At 45.4% G+C, this 15,846-nt stretch overlaps 1 protein-coding gene across 1 annotated transcript; it reads right to left on the bottom strand.

Moving 5' to 3' along the window:
- Nucleotides 1–1,100: 1,100 nt before the first annotated feature.
- On the bottom strand, nt 1,101–9,486 carry PLA2G1B (phospholipase A2 group IB). Its single transcript, XM_007183979.2, has 4 exons — nt 9,453–9,486; nt 6,684–6,843; nt 6,062–6,189; nt 1,101–1,219 (listed from the first exon to the last, which is right to left on the bottom strand). Exons 1-4 carry the CDS (start codon nt 9,484–9,486, stop codon nt 1,101–1,103), a joined length of 441 nt encoding a protein of 146 aa, XP_007184041.1.
- Nucleotides 9,487–15,846: the final 6,360 nt, after the last annotated feature.

Genomic DNA, 15,846 nt, shown 5'->3' with positions numbered 1-15,846 from the left:
CACAGAGCTGGTTTGAATGCTTAATGAGATGAGACACGGAAAGCCCTTAGCACAGTGATATGTGGTAGGTGCTCAAGATGTAGAAGCTGTTATTGTTAATTATATTTCATGACTACAGTGTAAAAATCAGCTTGTAGAGTGCGGTGAAGGCTTTGAAGGGTTTAGAAAGGAGTTATAGGAAAAAATGTTTAACGCAGTTGGAAACGGAGGCAGAGAAATAAGGGGGTGAGATTTGGCTCAAACTGAGGAGCCCACCACTTCAGGCAGGGCAGGGTCATGGTTAAGAGCATGTGTTCTGTTGGACTTGCTGGGTTCAGATCCCTTCTTTGCTACTTACGAGATGAATCTTGGTGGGTAGGTGACCTGGCCTATTGGAGTTCAGCTTAGAAAAATAGGATTTGCTAATAGTGTCTAAATCTTATAGGGCTGGACTTTCCTGGTGGCGCAGTGGTTAAGAATCCGCCTGCCAAGACAGGGGACACGGGTTCGAGCCCTGGTCCGGGAAGATCCCACATGCCTTGGAGCAACTAAGCCCGTGTACCACAACTAATGAGTCTGCACTCTAGAGCCTGCGAGCCACAATTACTGAGCCCACGTGCCACAACTACTGAAGCCCACGTGCCTAGAGCCCGTGCTCCGCAACAAGAGAAGCCACCACAATGAGAGGCCCGCGCACCGCAACGAAGACTAGCCCCTGCTCACTGCAACTAGAGAAAGCCCGTGCGCAGCAACAAAGACCCAACACAGCCAAAAATAAATAAATAAAAAATAAATAAATTAAAAAAAAATCTTATAGGGCTGTCCATGGAATTTAGAGACACACAGTTCTGGCACAGAGTAAATTATCAGTGGTTGTTAATCATTATTAAAGTCTCATGGTACTCACTTCCTAGAAATATCCCTCTAATTCAACTTCCAAGGCTAGAAGGAATGATGCTCACAAAGGACCAGGAAGTGATTTAGTCGTGTTCAGTAGATAGAGAATAAAAGAATTTCCAAATGGGAGGCCTTTCAACAAGATACTTTATTGGAGGGCATGGTGTAAGGTGAAAGCCATGGGGCAGGTAGGGAATCACAATTTCCTGGGACGATACTCAGTCCTAACAGTACTTCTTGGTGTCCAGGTCCTTGTGCTGCTTGTTGTACGGGACCTTTGAGAAGCAGATGGCAGCAGTGCGGTCACAGTTGCAGATGAAGGCCTCACAGGCATCGTTTTTGCCTGGAAAAGGGCAAGAACAGAAGACTGAGCCAAGGCGGTTCATGCTTTGTACAATCCAGGGGCAGGAAGAATTAACTGAAATGACCTGGTGGCCATTCCACTGGTGCAAATTTAGGGTTGACAGATAAAGCAAATAAAAATACTGGAATTTCAGATCAACAATGAATGTAATATTTGGGACACAGACTAAAAAAATCATTTCTTGTCTATCTGAAAATCAAATTTAACTGGGCAGCCTGTTTTATCTGGTGATCCTAGGTGTGATAGCTGCTTTTTGGAAAGTTCTGTCTATTTCACACCTCTAAATGTACTCACTGCTTTTAAAACCCATATAACCACAGAACTCTGATAACATAGGCAAGCAATTGCAAACCGTATGGAAAATACTATGACATATACTCAAGGCAGCAAAGTATTGTACATTTCAACTTAGTGACGTTTCATAAGCCAATTTCTCTAAAGCGCATATTTTAAAAATTACAGAATGGCCTTAAAATACAATATTATACATTTAAAATAATTATGTCTATATGCGGAAATGTTTCCAAGATATATTTTTTTAAAGAATTTCACTTTTTAAAAATTAATTAATTTATTTATTTTTTGGCTGTGTTGGGTCTTCGTTTCTGTGCGTGGGCTTTCTCTAGTTGCGGCAAGCGGGGGCCACTCTTCATCGCGATGCGCGGGCCTCTCACTATCGCGGCCTCTCTTGTTGCGGAGCACAGGCTCCAGACGCGCAGGCTCAGTAGCTATGGCTCACGGGCTTAGTTGCTCCGTGGCATGTGGGATCTTCCCGGACCAGGGCTCGAACCCGTGTCCCCTGCATTGGCAGGCAGATTCTCAACCACTGCGCCACCAGGGAAGCCCCCAAGATATTTTATTAAAGGGAAAGAATACATAGTATATGCCAAAAAAATTTGAAGGGCAATACATCTAACTGGTTATCTTGGGTATTAGGATTATAGGTGCCTTCTTCTTTCCATGACATACATTACTGTAGAATTTGAAATTACATTACTTTGACCTTGTTTACTTTTGTAACCAAAAGAAACAACAAAAATAACATTTAAAATACATTTCATGGAAATAAAAACCAAAATAAACAAATGGGACCTAATGAAACTTAAAAACTTTTGCACAGCAAAGGAAACCATAAACAAGACAAAAAGACAACCCACAGAATGGGAGAAAATATTTGCAAACGAAGCAACTGACAAAGGATTAATCTCCCAAATATACAAGCAGCTCATGCAGCTCAATATCAAAAACACAAACAACCCAATCCAAAAACGGGCAGAAGACCTAAATAGACATTTCTCCAAAGAAGATATACAGATTGCCAACAAACACATGAAAGGATGTTCAACATCACTAATCATTAGAGAAATGCAAATCAAAACTACAATGAGGTATCACCTCACACCAGTCAGAATGGCCATCATCAAAAAATCTGCAAACAATAAATGCTGGAGAGGGTGTGGAGAAAAGGGAACCCTCTTGCACTGTTGGTGGGAATGTAAATTGATACAGCCACTATGGAGAACAGTATGGAGGTTCCTTAAAAAACTAAAAATAGAACTACCATGTGACCCAGCAATCCCACTACTGGGCATATACCCTGAGAAAACCATAATTCAAAAAGAGACATGTACCACAATGTTCATTCCAACACTATTTACAATAGCCAGGACGTGGAAGCAAACTAAGTGTCCATCAACAGATGAATGGATAAAGAAGATGTGGCACATATATACAATGGAATATTACTCAGCCATAAAGAGAAACGAAATTGAGTTATTTGTAGTGAGGTGGATGGACCTAGAGTCTGTCATACAGAGTGAAGTTAGTCAGAAAGAGAAAAACAAATACCATATGCTAACACATATATATGGAATCTAAAAAAACAAAACAAAACAAAAAAGGGTTCTGAAGAACCTAGGGGCAGAACAGGAATAAAGACGCAGACGTAGAGAATGGACTTGAGGACACGGGGAGGGGGAAGGGTAAGCTGGGACGAAGTGAGAGAGTGGCATGGACTTATATATACTACCAGATGTAAAATAGATAGCTAGTGGGAAGCAGCTGCATAGCACAGGGAGATCAGCTCAGTGCTTTGTGACCACCCAGAGGGGTGGGATAGGGAGGGTAGGAGGGGACGCAAAAGGGAGGGGATATGGAGATATATGTATACAGATAGCTGATTCACTTTGTTATACAACAGAAACTAACACAACATTGTAAAGCAATTATACCCCAATAAAGATGTTAAAAAAATGCAAAAAATAAAAAAAATAAATTTCAGCTTTATTATCCATAATTTAATTATGTATATCTGCTTACCTTCAATAATCTTATTAAGGTTTTGTTTCTCTCTGCTCCTTTCTCTTAAAAATCATGAATGTTTTCCTCACCCACTCCATTAAAGCATAAATTAGTGCTTAACTAGATTACGAAGTGTGCATAATGAAATAATTATTTAGTGAGTTATTGTTTTTTTCTTTTAATTTTTTTATTGAAGTATAGTTGATTTACAATGTTGTGTTAGCTTCAGATGTACAGCAAAAGTGATTCAGTTATACATATATATATTCTTTTTCAGATTATTTTCCATTATAGGTTATTACAAGATATTGAATATAGTTCCCTGTGCTATACAGTAGGTCCTTGTTGTCTATTTTATATATAATAGTGTGTATGTAGCAAGTTCTTGTTAATCATGTGAATAAACATCTTCTGCTGCAGGCTTCTTGACCTGCTTTTGGGGGGAGAAGGCAGTTGCAGTTAAAAATAATTATTTGCTAAAATGTGGGGGGCGTGTGTGTGTGTTTCTCCTGGGGAGAGTGTCTATAGCTTTCATCAAGTTCGTAAAGGAGTCCAGAATCCATAGAAAGAAACTCTTGCTGATCAAGTTGCAGTGCAAAAATATGATTTCCCATGTATTTGGCTTTCTGAAGTGGAGCACAACCAAAATCTCTGTTACCAGGAGACTGTGTAAGCAAATTAAGCTATTTTATGCAGTGATGAAAGAAGTAACAATGAAGACTATGAAACAATATGGAAACATGGTCATAACATGGCGATAAGGGAGAAAATGCAGAATGCAAGATTGTATCTAGACTGTGCATTCATCAAGCATTTACATCCAGCAGGATGCCAGGCTCTGCTCTAGATTCTGGGGATACAGCAATGAAGAAAACAGACAACAATCCCTGTCCCTGTGAATCCTACTTTCTATTGGAGAGATAGCAAATGAAGAAATAACATAAATATATCAGCTGTTCAGAAATTCTGTGGAGAAAATAAAGAGAGAAAAAGGATAATGCTGGAGAGATGGAGGGAGTGTGTTTGCAATTTAAAAGAACACGTTGAGGGAATTCACTGGCGGTCCAGTGGTTAGGACCCCGAGCTTCCATTGCAGGGGGCCTGGGTTCGATCCCTGGTCGGGCGCGGCGCCCAGCCAAAAAACAAAAAATAAATAAAAGAACATGTTGAGGGAAGACCTCACTGAGAAAACAACATCTAAAGAAAGATCTAGAAAGAGGGAGTGACTCAATCAGATATCTGGTGGGAAGTGTTTCATGCAGAAGAAGCAAAGGACTTGAGATGGGCACATGCCTAGCCAAGTTAAAATGACATAAGCCTTATTCCAAAGATAAGGGTGAAAAGGAACACAGAGGCATGAAACCATTTATTTCTTAGGATGATGAGATGCCAGGTAATTTTTTTCTTGGCACTTGGGGAGTTGGATTATGGTTATTCCAGTGTTGTTGGTACGTTTTTTAAAAAGTGGGATGTATCTGTGAGTGCAAAATGAAGGGCAATGAAAATTCAGAATGCTGGTCTCGCACGACAATACCCTACACCTCTCTGAATTGTCTGCTTTTCAGAACCGCCTTCATGAAGAGACACATTTCACCATGAGCGCTGCATAACTTAGTGGTTAAGACCAGAGCCTTTAAAATTAGAAGCAACTGAGTTCAAATGCTGGCCCTACCACTCATAAGTTGTGTGATTTGGGGCAAGTGACTATTTTTGAACCTCAGCTTCCTAAACTGTAAAATGGGCTTAATAAAACCTATCTCATATACACACCTTGCCTAGTACCTGGCATGCGATGAAAACCTGGTATGTGCTAGTTCTTAGCTCTTTTTATGAAACAATGAAGCAGTATGGCATGGCAGTTAAAAGCAGAGGTTTTGGAGTCATATAGACCTATGTGCAAAAACCAAACACCGGGGCTTCCCTGGTGGTGCAGTGGTTAAGAATCCACCTGCCAATGCAGGGGACACGGTTTGAGCCCTGGTCTGGGAAGATCCCACATGCCGCAGAGCAACTAAGCCCATGCGCCGCAACTACTGAGCCTGCTCTCTAGAGCCCGGGAGCCACAACTACTGAGCCCACGCGGTACAACTACTGAAGCCCGCGTGCCTAGAGCCTGTGCTCTGCAACAAGAGAAGCCACTGCAATGAGAAGCCCGCGCACAGCAACAAAGAGTAACGCCCACTTGCCGCAACTAGAGAAAGCCTGCACACAGCAACGAAGACCCAATGCAGCCAAAAATAAATAAATAAAATAAATAAATTTAAAAAAATTATGTAAAAAACAAAACACCACCATTTATGGGCTGTGTGCCCTTGGGCAATTAGCTCAGCCTTCTGAGCCTCAGTTTCCTCATCTGCAAAATGGGGATAATATATAGTACCTATCCCATAGGGTTGTTTCGAGGATTAAAGGAGACACTGCCCGGCACCAAGAAAATGATCAATCAGTGGTGACTATCATTACAATTATTTCTCCCCATGCCTACTGAGGGCCTTTGAGCCAACAAGGGGGTAAACCTACTGTTGCAGGTGATCTCAGTGTTAGAACACGAGTATGAGTAGCTTTCGGTGTAGGGATTGTCCAGGAGGAATGTACAGCTGTCTAGTTTCTTGGCTTCTAGGTAGCAGTTGTCGTGTGTCTGGCAGCACCTGGAGAGGGGGAGAGACAGAGCTGAGGCAGGAGCAGGGGTAGGGCAGCAGGTCAGCCTGAACCTGCTCCCTCAGGAACAGGTGGGGATGTTTTAGCTGACCTGCTCTGAGAGGTACTGGTCCTGCGGCTTGAAAAAATTAAGTCCTTTTCTCATGTTTACTGAAGGAGATTTTAAAATGGTTTCAGGAATACAGTACAAGCCTCTATTCTGAAGATGCAGTGAGGGTTTCACCACTGCAGAAGACTGAACCCTTGCAGTGTTGTTTTGTGTTGCAAAGTCCTGCCACTAGAGGGCAGCAGCACCCACTACTTTACATCCCTGACCTGCTTTCCATCCCCGACAGGGAGCATTGGATTCAGGCTTTTCTAGTTTATATGAGGTGAACGTGTGTTATCTTCAGCAAATAGGCAAATCTCCTTTCTGTGCCTCGTGAGATCTTTGGCTTGTGCCCTCCTCCCATCCCAGGAATACTCTCCCGGCAGATCAACTCACGTGTCCAGTTCATCCACAGGGGTCCCTGATCCACCCAGGCCACAATAGCAGCCGTAGTTGTTGAAATCCATCAAGGGTTTACTGCTGGGCATCGCGCACTTGATCATGCCGCGGAACTGCCATAACGCTCGCGGGCTGATGCCGCTCTGGGCAGCGCCCACTGCAGGAAGACACAGCCAGAGTTCAGATACGTCCTGGTTGGCTGCCGGCGCCCCAGGGACCCCACTGCCTGCTTGCTCTCTCAGACCCCACGCCGTCCCCCTGACCCCGGCCAGCCGCCTCCCTGAAAAGAGCTGGATACAGGAACCTGGTAAAGTGAATAGGAATTTTCTTAACAGCTCACAAAACATAAAACTCACCATTTTAACCAAAGTGTACAATTCAGTGGTTTTTAACATATTCACAGAGTTGTGCAACAATCACTACTAATTCCAGAACATTTTCATCACCCCCAAAAGAATACCCAGTACCCATTAACAATCGCTCCCCTTTCCCCCCTCCCTTCTGGCAACGACTGATCTGCTTTCAGTTTCTATGGATTTCCCTATGCTGAACGCTTTGTATAAATGGAATCATACAATATATGGCCTTTTGTGACTGGCTTCTTTCACTTCACATAACGATTTGAGGTTCATCCTTGTTATAACATGTATCAGTACTTCATTCCATTTTATGGCTGAATAACGTTCCACTGTGTAGATAGACCACATTTTTTTTAGCCATTCATCGCTTGATGGACATTTGGGTTTTTTCTACTTTTTGGCTATTATGAATAATGCTGCTATGAACATTTGTGTACTAGTTTTTGTGTGAACATATGATAGTTTAAAACTATCCCCGTTATTTATCCAGCAAATATTTATTGAGCACCTACTATGTGCTAGTCACTGCCCTGGGAGCTGGAGATACATCACTGAGCAAATAAAAAAATCTATAACCTCATTGAGTTTATGTCCTAGTTGGGGAGAAAAACAATAAGCAATAAAAGTAATAAATAAGGAAATCGGATATTGTGTTAGAAGGTGGAAAAATTGGTGTAGGGCAGGGGAATCTAAACGGAGGGTTGGGTGGGGGAATGACAGGGTTGGAGGGGGCAGGAATGTAAGGAATAGTGAGAGGCCTGTGTGGCCTCTGTTCTCAACAGGGAACAGGACAACCTCTTTTCTGCCCCGGGACCCATGCACCTCCTCTTCCCTCTGCCCGGCACACTGGTCAGCTCAGTTTTCAAAAGGCTGGAACATCTTGGTTTAAATGCTACCTCTTCAAAGAGGTGCTTTGACCACTCAAGCTCAGTGGCTCCTCTGCTACCACTTTTCTTCATGTTCTTTATAGTACCTCGAACAATCTGTATCCCTCTATTTAATGCCTCCCTCTCATAGGACCATAAACTCCTCAAGGACAGGCCTCATGGATTTTATTCCCCAGGGCCTGACACAAAGGAAGCACTCAATAAATATATGAAGAGTTACATGAATGAAATCATCAATATGTGATTTTTTTTAAAGTAATTCTTTATTTATTTACTTATTTATTTGGCTTAGTTGTTCTGCAGCATGTGGGATCTTCCCGGACCAGAGCTCACACCCATGTCGCCTGCATTGGCAGGCAGATTCTTAATCACTGCGCCACCAGAGAAGTCCCAATATGTGAATTTTTAAAAGTGCCTGGCACATAGTAGATACTCAATAATTATCTATTAGGTAAGTTTTCAAAGTCAGCCTCTAGCTGAGTGTTTGCCCAAATCAAGCACAAGGCTTGGAACAGCCGACTTGGAAGCAGGACCTCTTTACCTCCTGTGTAGAGCCCTACCTGTGAGATTTGGTGCCCTAAAGAGAAGATGGTGCTAAGTGATTTGGGGATACTATCCAATCGGCCATCAGTGTCATCTCTTTGCCCCATACCAGGCCCTTCCTGTGCTTGATCTGCTGTGGACACTGAAGCCGCTCCATGTGCTTAAGCTCCAGGGCGAAGGAAGGGCGGCAGCTGGTCGTTCTCCCCCAAGAGCAGCCTCCACGGTGGCAGCCCAGAGCCTGGAGCCTGCTCAGACGGGAGTGGCCTGGCTACCTTGGCCCATCTCCAGACCCCCCCTTCTACTTCCCTCCACTTTCTTTCTCTCTGATCCAGCCAGCTCTGCTCTTTGCAGAGGCCAGACCTGCACAAAGCTCCTGCTCGTGTGTGTGCGCGGGCGTGCGTGCTCCTCGGACGGGGAGCATGGCTCGTTCATCTCTGAGTCCCCAGTCTCAACCCTGAGCCTGATACCTTAGAGGCTGTGATACCATCAGTGTTGAGTGAATGAATGAACAATGGCTGAATGGGGTGGGATTTGAATTCTAGTGAATTCTGATTCTATTCGTTTATTCAATAAGTAGTGCAAACAGCACTATTCCTGCTCCCATGGAGCCCATGCTTAGGTGTGGGTGTGGGATAAAGAAAGAAATGAATCAACAACAGACACACTGCAGGCAAAAAACAGGCGTTGAGAAGACCTTGTACCGAGGCCATATGGTAGGGGAAAAGGAGAGGGGGCTCTCTTAGCTTGAATGGAAGGGGTAAGCCTTTCTGAGATGGGTCATCTGAGTTCAGACCTGAAGGTTGAAAGGGTGCCAGCTGCGGGGGGGATTTGAGGGGACCCCAATATGGGACCTCTTAAGCCCCACGGTGAGCCCTGAAAAAGACTCCAGGTCTGGCCAGCCTTGTGACCTGTGGGCCCCATTGCAGAGGAGAGAGATCTCAGCTCAGGAAGGGGTGGAGCTGGGGGGACTCGCCTACCTGTGAGCAGAGCAGCCAACACGAGGACTTTCATCCTGTTGTCAGTTGGTGAGCAAGAGAAGAGACTGATGTCACCGTGGCCTCCCTTCTTATAGCTGCCCCACTGCCCCAAGATAAGACTGTAGTGTTTGCTTTGCTCCCTGCTGACTCTGGGTTGGCCTTGAGTCTGTCTGTTGCAGAAATATTCCTGAACAACAAGCAAGCCCTGGCAGCCGGGGGGCATTGGAAGTAGTGTACATATTTGTTATCAGTGCTTTTGAACGAAAGGGATTATTTCTGGAGGTGCACATCTTGGAATCTTGACCCTCACACCCACCCCTTTGCACTCAGCCCAGCTTCATCATTTGTGTGTATGTGTGTGTATATGGGGGGTGGTGGTGTGTGTGTGGCAAAGCTGTCAACCCCATTGAACAACGGGGAGAAGGGGGATGGGAAGGAAGTGACAGTTGCCTCCATGTCCTCTCATGTGCTTGAGTCTGGGCTGTGGGTCTCGTTGAATGGTTCCCATCAATTATGCACTTTGCTGATGAGGAAACAGGTTCAGAGAGGTGAAGCAACTTGCCTCAGGTCACACAGCTAGCAAATGGCAAAGCAGGGGCTCAAACTTAGGTATGTCTGATTCTAAGGCACACATTTAATTTTTTCCCCACTACATCAATACCATTCCCTTCTCCCCATTCCCCACAGTGGGCTTGTAAGAAAACCCTGGGCTTTGGAATTCTAAAGGCTTGGATCTGACTTGTAGAATAAAAAGGGTTTTAGAATTGTCATATCAAAGGTCTAAATAACATTTTTAGGTGAAATTCACATTGTAAGACTTTATTATTATTTATTTATATACCGTTATTTATTATAATATTAACCATTTTATTTTAAAATTTTATTTATTTATTTATTTGGCCGCACCACGTGGCACGTGGGATCTTAGTTCTCCGACCAGGAATCGAACCTGCGTCCTCTGCAGTGGGAGCGCAGAGGGAGTCTTAACCACAGGACTGCCAGGGAAGTCCTCCATTTTATATTTAAAGTGAACAATTCAGTGGCATGTAGTACATTCACAGAGTTGTGCAACGACCATTTCTACCTAACTCTAGAAGATTTTCATTCTTCCCAAAGGAAACCCTGTCCTCATTAGCAGTCACCTTCCCCCAGCCCTCAGCAACCACTGATCTGCTTTCTGTCTCTATAGATTTACCTATTCTGGATATTTCACGTAATATACAATATTTTATAATTGGTTTACTTGGTGCTCTCCCATTTGGTTCTTTTTTTTTTTTTTTTTAAACTACCATTCCCCTCCCCACCGCCCCGTCCTTCCTCTGCACTCCCATACCGCCCCCATTATGGTGCGTCTTTTTTTTTTTTTTTTTTTTTTTTTTTTTTTGGCTGTGTTGGGTCTTAGTTTCTGTGCGTGGGCTTCCTCTAGTTGCGGCGAGCGGGGCCCACTCTTCATCGCGGTGCGCGGGCCTCTCACTGTCGCGGCCTCTCTTGTTGCGGAGCACAGGCTCCAGACGTGCAGGCTCAGTAGCTGTGGCTCACGGGCCCAGTTGCTCCGCGGCATGTGGGATCTTCCCAGACCAGGGCTCGAACCCGTGTCCCCTGCATTGTCAGGCAGACTCTCAACCACTGCACCACCAGGGAAGCCCCTCCCATTTGGTTCTTATGTGGTCTCTGCAACAACCCTGTGAGTTACGGAGACCCTATTGTTTTATTTTCATTTATTTATCTATTCATTTACTTATTTTTCTTGAGCAGAGAATTCCCTCATGCCCTCCTGCCGCCTGCCCCCACCCCGCCACAGCCTCACCTATAGTTTCACCTGTTATTACTATCTTACATTAGTATGGTACTTTGTTATGATTAGTGAACCAATATTGATATATTATCATTATCAAAAATAATGTTAATAAACTCAGGTCCATAGCTTATTCAGATTTCCTTAGTTCTTACCAAATGTTCTTGTTCTGTTCCAGGATCCAATCCAAGATAGCACATTATATTAAGTTGTCTCCTTAGGCCCCTCTGGGCCATGGCAATTTCTCAGACTGCCTGTTGTTGAGGACCTGGGGAGTTTGGAGGGCTACTGGTCAGGTGTATCATAGCATGCCCCTCTATTGGAATTTGTCTGATGTTTTTCTCATGATAAGACTGGGGATTGGTTAATGGGTTTGGGGAAGGAAGATCACAGAGGTAAAGTGTCATTTTCATCCAATGGCTGTGTTAGGTTTGATCATCTCTTGTCTTGGGATGCATCTTGGACACTTTCCAGATGAGGACACTTTCCAGATGAGGACACTTTCCAGATGAGAACTTCTAGATGAGGTTCAGCCTGGGATGGAGCTGGAAATGGCCATGCCAAGACTTGAACCCACACCTGCCTCTTCCCACTGAGCCACTTCCCTCCACCTTGGGCGAGGTTATGTCGTATGTGAGTCAGAGCAGAATCGGTAATTCTGACCCTGTGACCTCTGCTCATGCACGCACCCCACGATTCCAGCTCTCTGTACTTTTTCCTTGAGCATGCACTGGAGCCAAGAAAGAAGAAATCCATCTGGAAGGGCTTCCCTGTTTCATCCCAAATCCAGGAGCCCCAGGAAACGTCCTTCAGCTAATGCGGTAACACTGAAACAACATTTAGTAAGCAGATGGGGGAAACTAAGGCCCAGAAAGGGGAAGTGATTTATTTGCTTGGGCCTGACTCAGCCCCTATTTGACCCAGGGTTCATGCCACCCGTCTCTTCATACTTGCCTGTAGATATTCTACAACTGTCCAATATGGTAGCCATTAGCCACAAGTAGCTATTTAAATTCATTACTATCAAATAATATTGAAAATCAGTTTCTCTGTCCCACCAGCCACATTTCCAGTGTTCAATAGCTACATGTAGCCAGGGGCTGCTGTTTTAGACAGTGCAAATATAGAATGTCTCCGTCATCACAGAAGGTTCTATTGGACAACGCTGCTCAGGATAGCATAGCACCTGTCCCAGTGCCGGCCCAGAGGTGTGGGGAGGAGGCCTGTGAGAGCTTCTGGAGAAAGAACAGGGTTCGCTTGGGACCCAACATCAGCCTGACAAATGGTTCTGCCTCTTCAGCCCCCAGAATGAGTGAAGGCTGCCCAAGGAAAGGGGAGGCATGGCCAGCAAAATGCTAAGTTCCTCTTATGTGGGGTTCTTTGGGGTGAGAACAAAACAGAGGAACAGGCACGGCTTCTGTTGGGGGTGGTCTGAGGAAGGAGAACTAGCTGGTGCTACAAAGTCCTCTAAGGCTAATAGTATTAACTACCATTTACTGACCATTAACTAGTCCAGGTCGCATGCTAAGAACCTGGCATAGACCTCTGAGGTAGGTCCAATGACAAACTCCACTTTACAGAAATGATGGAGGCTCAGAGAGGTTAAGTGACTGCCCCAATATCACACAGCAGGACCAAGATGTGAGTTGGATCTGCTGCTTATGATACCACAATATCACCCCATGACAGGGAACTGTAGTAGCAGGTGGGAGTGCCAAAGGCCCCTGGAGCAGAAGGAGGTTTAGTCCTGCCTGCTTCCCTCCTTCTCTCCCCCTCCCCCAGCCAGCTAGAGGCCTTCCACAAGGGCAGGCTGGACAAATTCCCATGTGCGATTTATGCCAGGGCTTAGGCAAAGCACCTGGTGGGAGAGGGGTCAGGCCACTACTGGAACCCTCTCCCCCTGGAAAGAGATGTGCCAAATGTTACAACCCAAACCTCTGCAGGAGACACAGAGGTGGCAGAGGAATGGACCTGGCAGGTCACTGAGTAGCCCACCAGGCCCCTATACTCTGTACCGTGACCCACTGCTGCCCCGTGCACAGGTGTGTACGGTGCAGCTTCTCCCAGCCTGGGAAAAACACACTCTCCAGTGGAAAGAACAGCTAAGTATAGCTTCTTGACTCCTTCAGGTGGCGACATACCCACACTCCAGCAAGGTCACACCTGCACGGCCCCTGGAGGACACTGCTCCTGCTTCCCCAAAGCAGCTACCAGCTACCATTTGCTGAGTGTGTCTATGTGCTCGGCCCTGTGCTAAGAGTGTCATGTTGTTTTTCAGCCTAACAACCATCTTCTGGCATAGTTATTGTTATCATCATCTTCCCCTTTTTACAGATGATGAAACAGTTTCAGAGTGCTTAAGTAACTTACTCAAAGTCACACAGCTGGAAAGTGGTGGAGATAGGATTTGAACCTACGTGTTCCTGACTCTTAGTCCGGCACTGAGCCCAGTATGTGGCTGTTGGGAGGTTCCCAGAAGGCTTTAGGTAACACTGGTCTGGGTTCAATTTGGCTGGAGTCACCCTAAGGGGCTTATTCTCATCCCTCCTCTTATCACACCATCTCTGTCTCCAGTTGCGTCTGAGCTCAGCTGAGAATATTTCTCAAACTGAGCTCAACCACCGAGGAAACTGACCTTCTTCAGAGTCCAGGTCTTCAGAAACCCAGGAACTCTCCCCAATACTCCCTCTCCTCACCCCTTTCCCCATCCAGTCCCATCCCAAGTCCAGCTCTCAAGCCACACCCTTCTTTCAACTTCCAACACCCTGGTCCTTGCCCCAGCATCTCTTGCCCAGATGGTTGCAGCAGTCTCCTTAGTGTCTCTGTGCTCCCCTCCACAATGGCGTCCCTCAAATCTGTTCCCTATTGTATAGGCTAATGACCTTTTCAAATGCAAACCTGATTACATCATGTCATCACTCTCCCACCCCATTGCCTAAAACCCTTCACACCTTCCCAGAAGCTCTTATATAAGAAACAAAACCAGCCTAGAGGCCCAGTCTGCTCTGCCCCTACCTACCTCCTGGCCTGTAGTGGGGTGGGATACCCTCTTCTCTAGACGCAATGGACCTTCTCTCAGCTCCTTGATTGACGTCCTCATGCTTCCTCCCATTTCAAGGCTTTTGCCCCTGCTGGTGTCTCCTCCTGGTATGCTCCTCGGCCCCCTCCCGCCCCCAGCCTTGCCTAGTTAATTCTTACTCTTCTTTCAGATCTCAGCAGAACTTGACGCCCCTCTACAAACCCAAATGAAGTCAGTGCCTTCAGGTGACTAATCGTTCTGTTTTTCTTCCAGGGACGGAAGGGTTCTTGGAATACAGCGCTTCCTGTTTTCAAACCAGAAAAGTCCCCAGCAAAGTAGGACAAGTTGGTCATCCTCTCAGTGCCTTAGAGTGACTTGTGCACAGTAGACACTAAGGGAACCGCAGTGTGTGAGCTGCAGCTGTCAGTCCCACTCGGGAGGGGGCAGCCATTGCTGAGCCCCAATTATGCATTTCCAGGCACCTGGGGCAGCCTGGGATTAATAGCAGCTACTGTTTACCAACCAGTTACTTTGTGCCTTGCCTGGTGTTGAATCCTGTCAGCCCTCCCCGTTTAATTAACAACCACCCGAGTTACTCTTATGGTTCTCTTTTTAAATTTTTTGAGGTGAAATTCCCATAACATAAAAATAACCATTTAAAAGTGAGCAATTGGGACCTCCCTGGTGGTGCAGTGGTTAAGAATCCGCCTGCCAACGCAGGCGACACAGGTTCGAGCCCTGCTCCAGGAAGATACCACATGCCGCGGAATAACTAAGTCGGTGCGCCACAACTACTGAGCCTGCGCTCTAGAGCCCGTGAGCCACACCTGCTGAAGCCCGCGTGCCTAGAGTACCGTGCTCTGTAACAAGAGAAGCCACCGCAATGAGAAGCCCGCGCACCGTAACCAAGAGTAGCCCCCGCTTGCCACAACTAGAGAAAGCCCACGCGCAGCAACGAAGACCCAACCCAGCCAAAAATAAATTAATTAATAATTTTTTTAAAAATGAGCCATTCAGTGGCTTTTAGCACATCCACAATGTCATGCCACCACCGCCTCTAGTTCCAAAATATTTCCATTACCCCAGAGGAAATCCCTTAACCATTAAGCATTTACTCCCCATTGCCTCCCTCCCTCCAGCCCCAACAAATCTGTTTTCTAACTCTATGGCTCCTGGATATTTCATATAAATGGAATCTTATAATACGTGGCCTTTTATGTCTGGCTTATCATTCCCTTTAATAGATGAGGAAATTGAGGCTCAGAGAGGCAGAGGAAGCTCAGAGAGGAAGGGGAGGAGCCAGGTGTTGGAAACCCCACATCTAACCATTTGGCGATACCCACCTCCACCTGAGCTGCTTTTCCCACCTTACCCTCTTAGGATTCTCTGAGTTAAAGGCAAACCAGAGCAAGGGGTCCGATGCTAAGCTTAAAAAAAAAAAGTGGTAAAATATACATAACAAAGTTTACCATTTTTTTACAGCCCCTCACCAATTTGTTACTTTTCAGTGTACAATCAGTGGCATTAATTATATTCACAATGTTGTGCACTACCTATTTATAAAACATTTTCATTATCCC

This window comes from Balaenoptera acutorostrata, chromosome 13, assembly GCF_949987535.1.
Source record: "Balaenoptera acutorostrata chromosome 13, mBalAcu1.1, whole genome shotgun sequence".
NCBI lineage: Eukaryota > Metazoa > Chordata > Mammalia > Artiodactyla > Balaenopteridae > Balaenoptera > Balaenoptera acutorostrata.
This window is presented reverse-complemented; position numbering and strand designations above follow the sequence as displayed.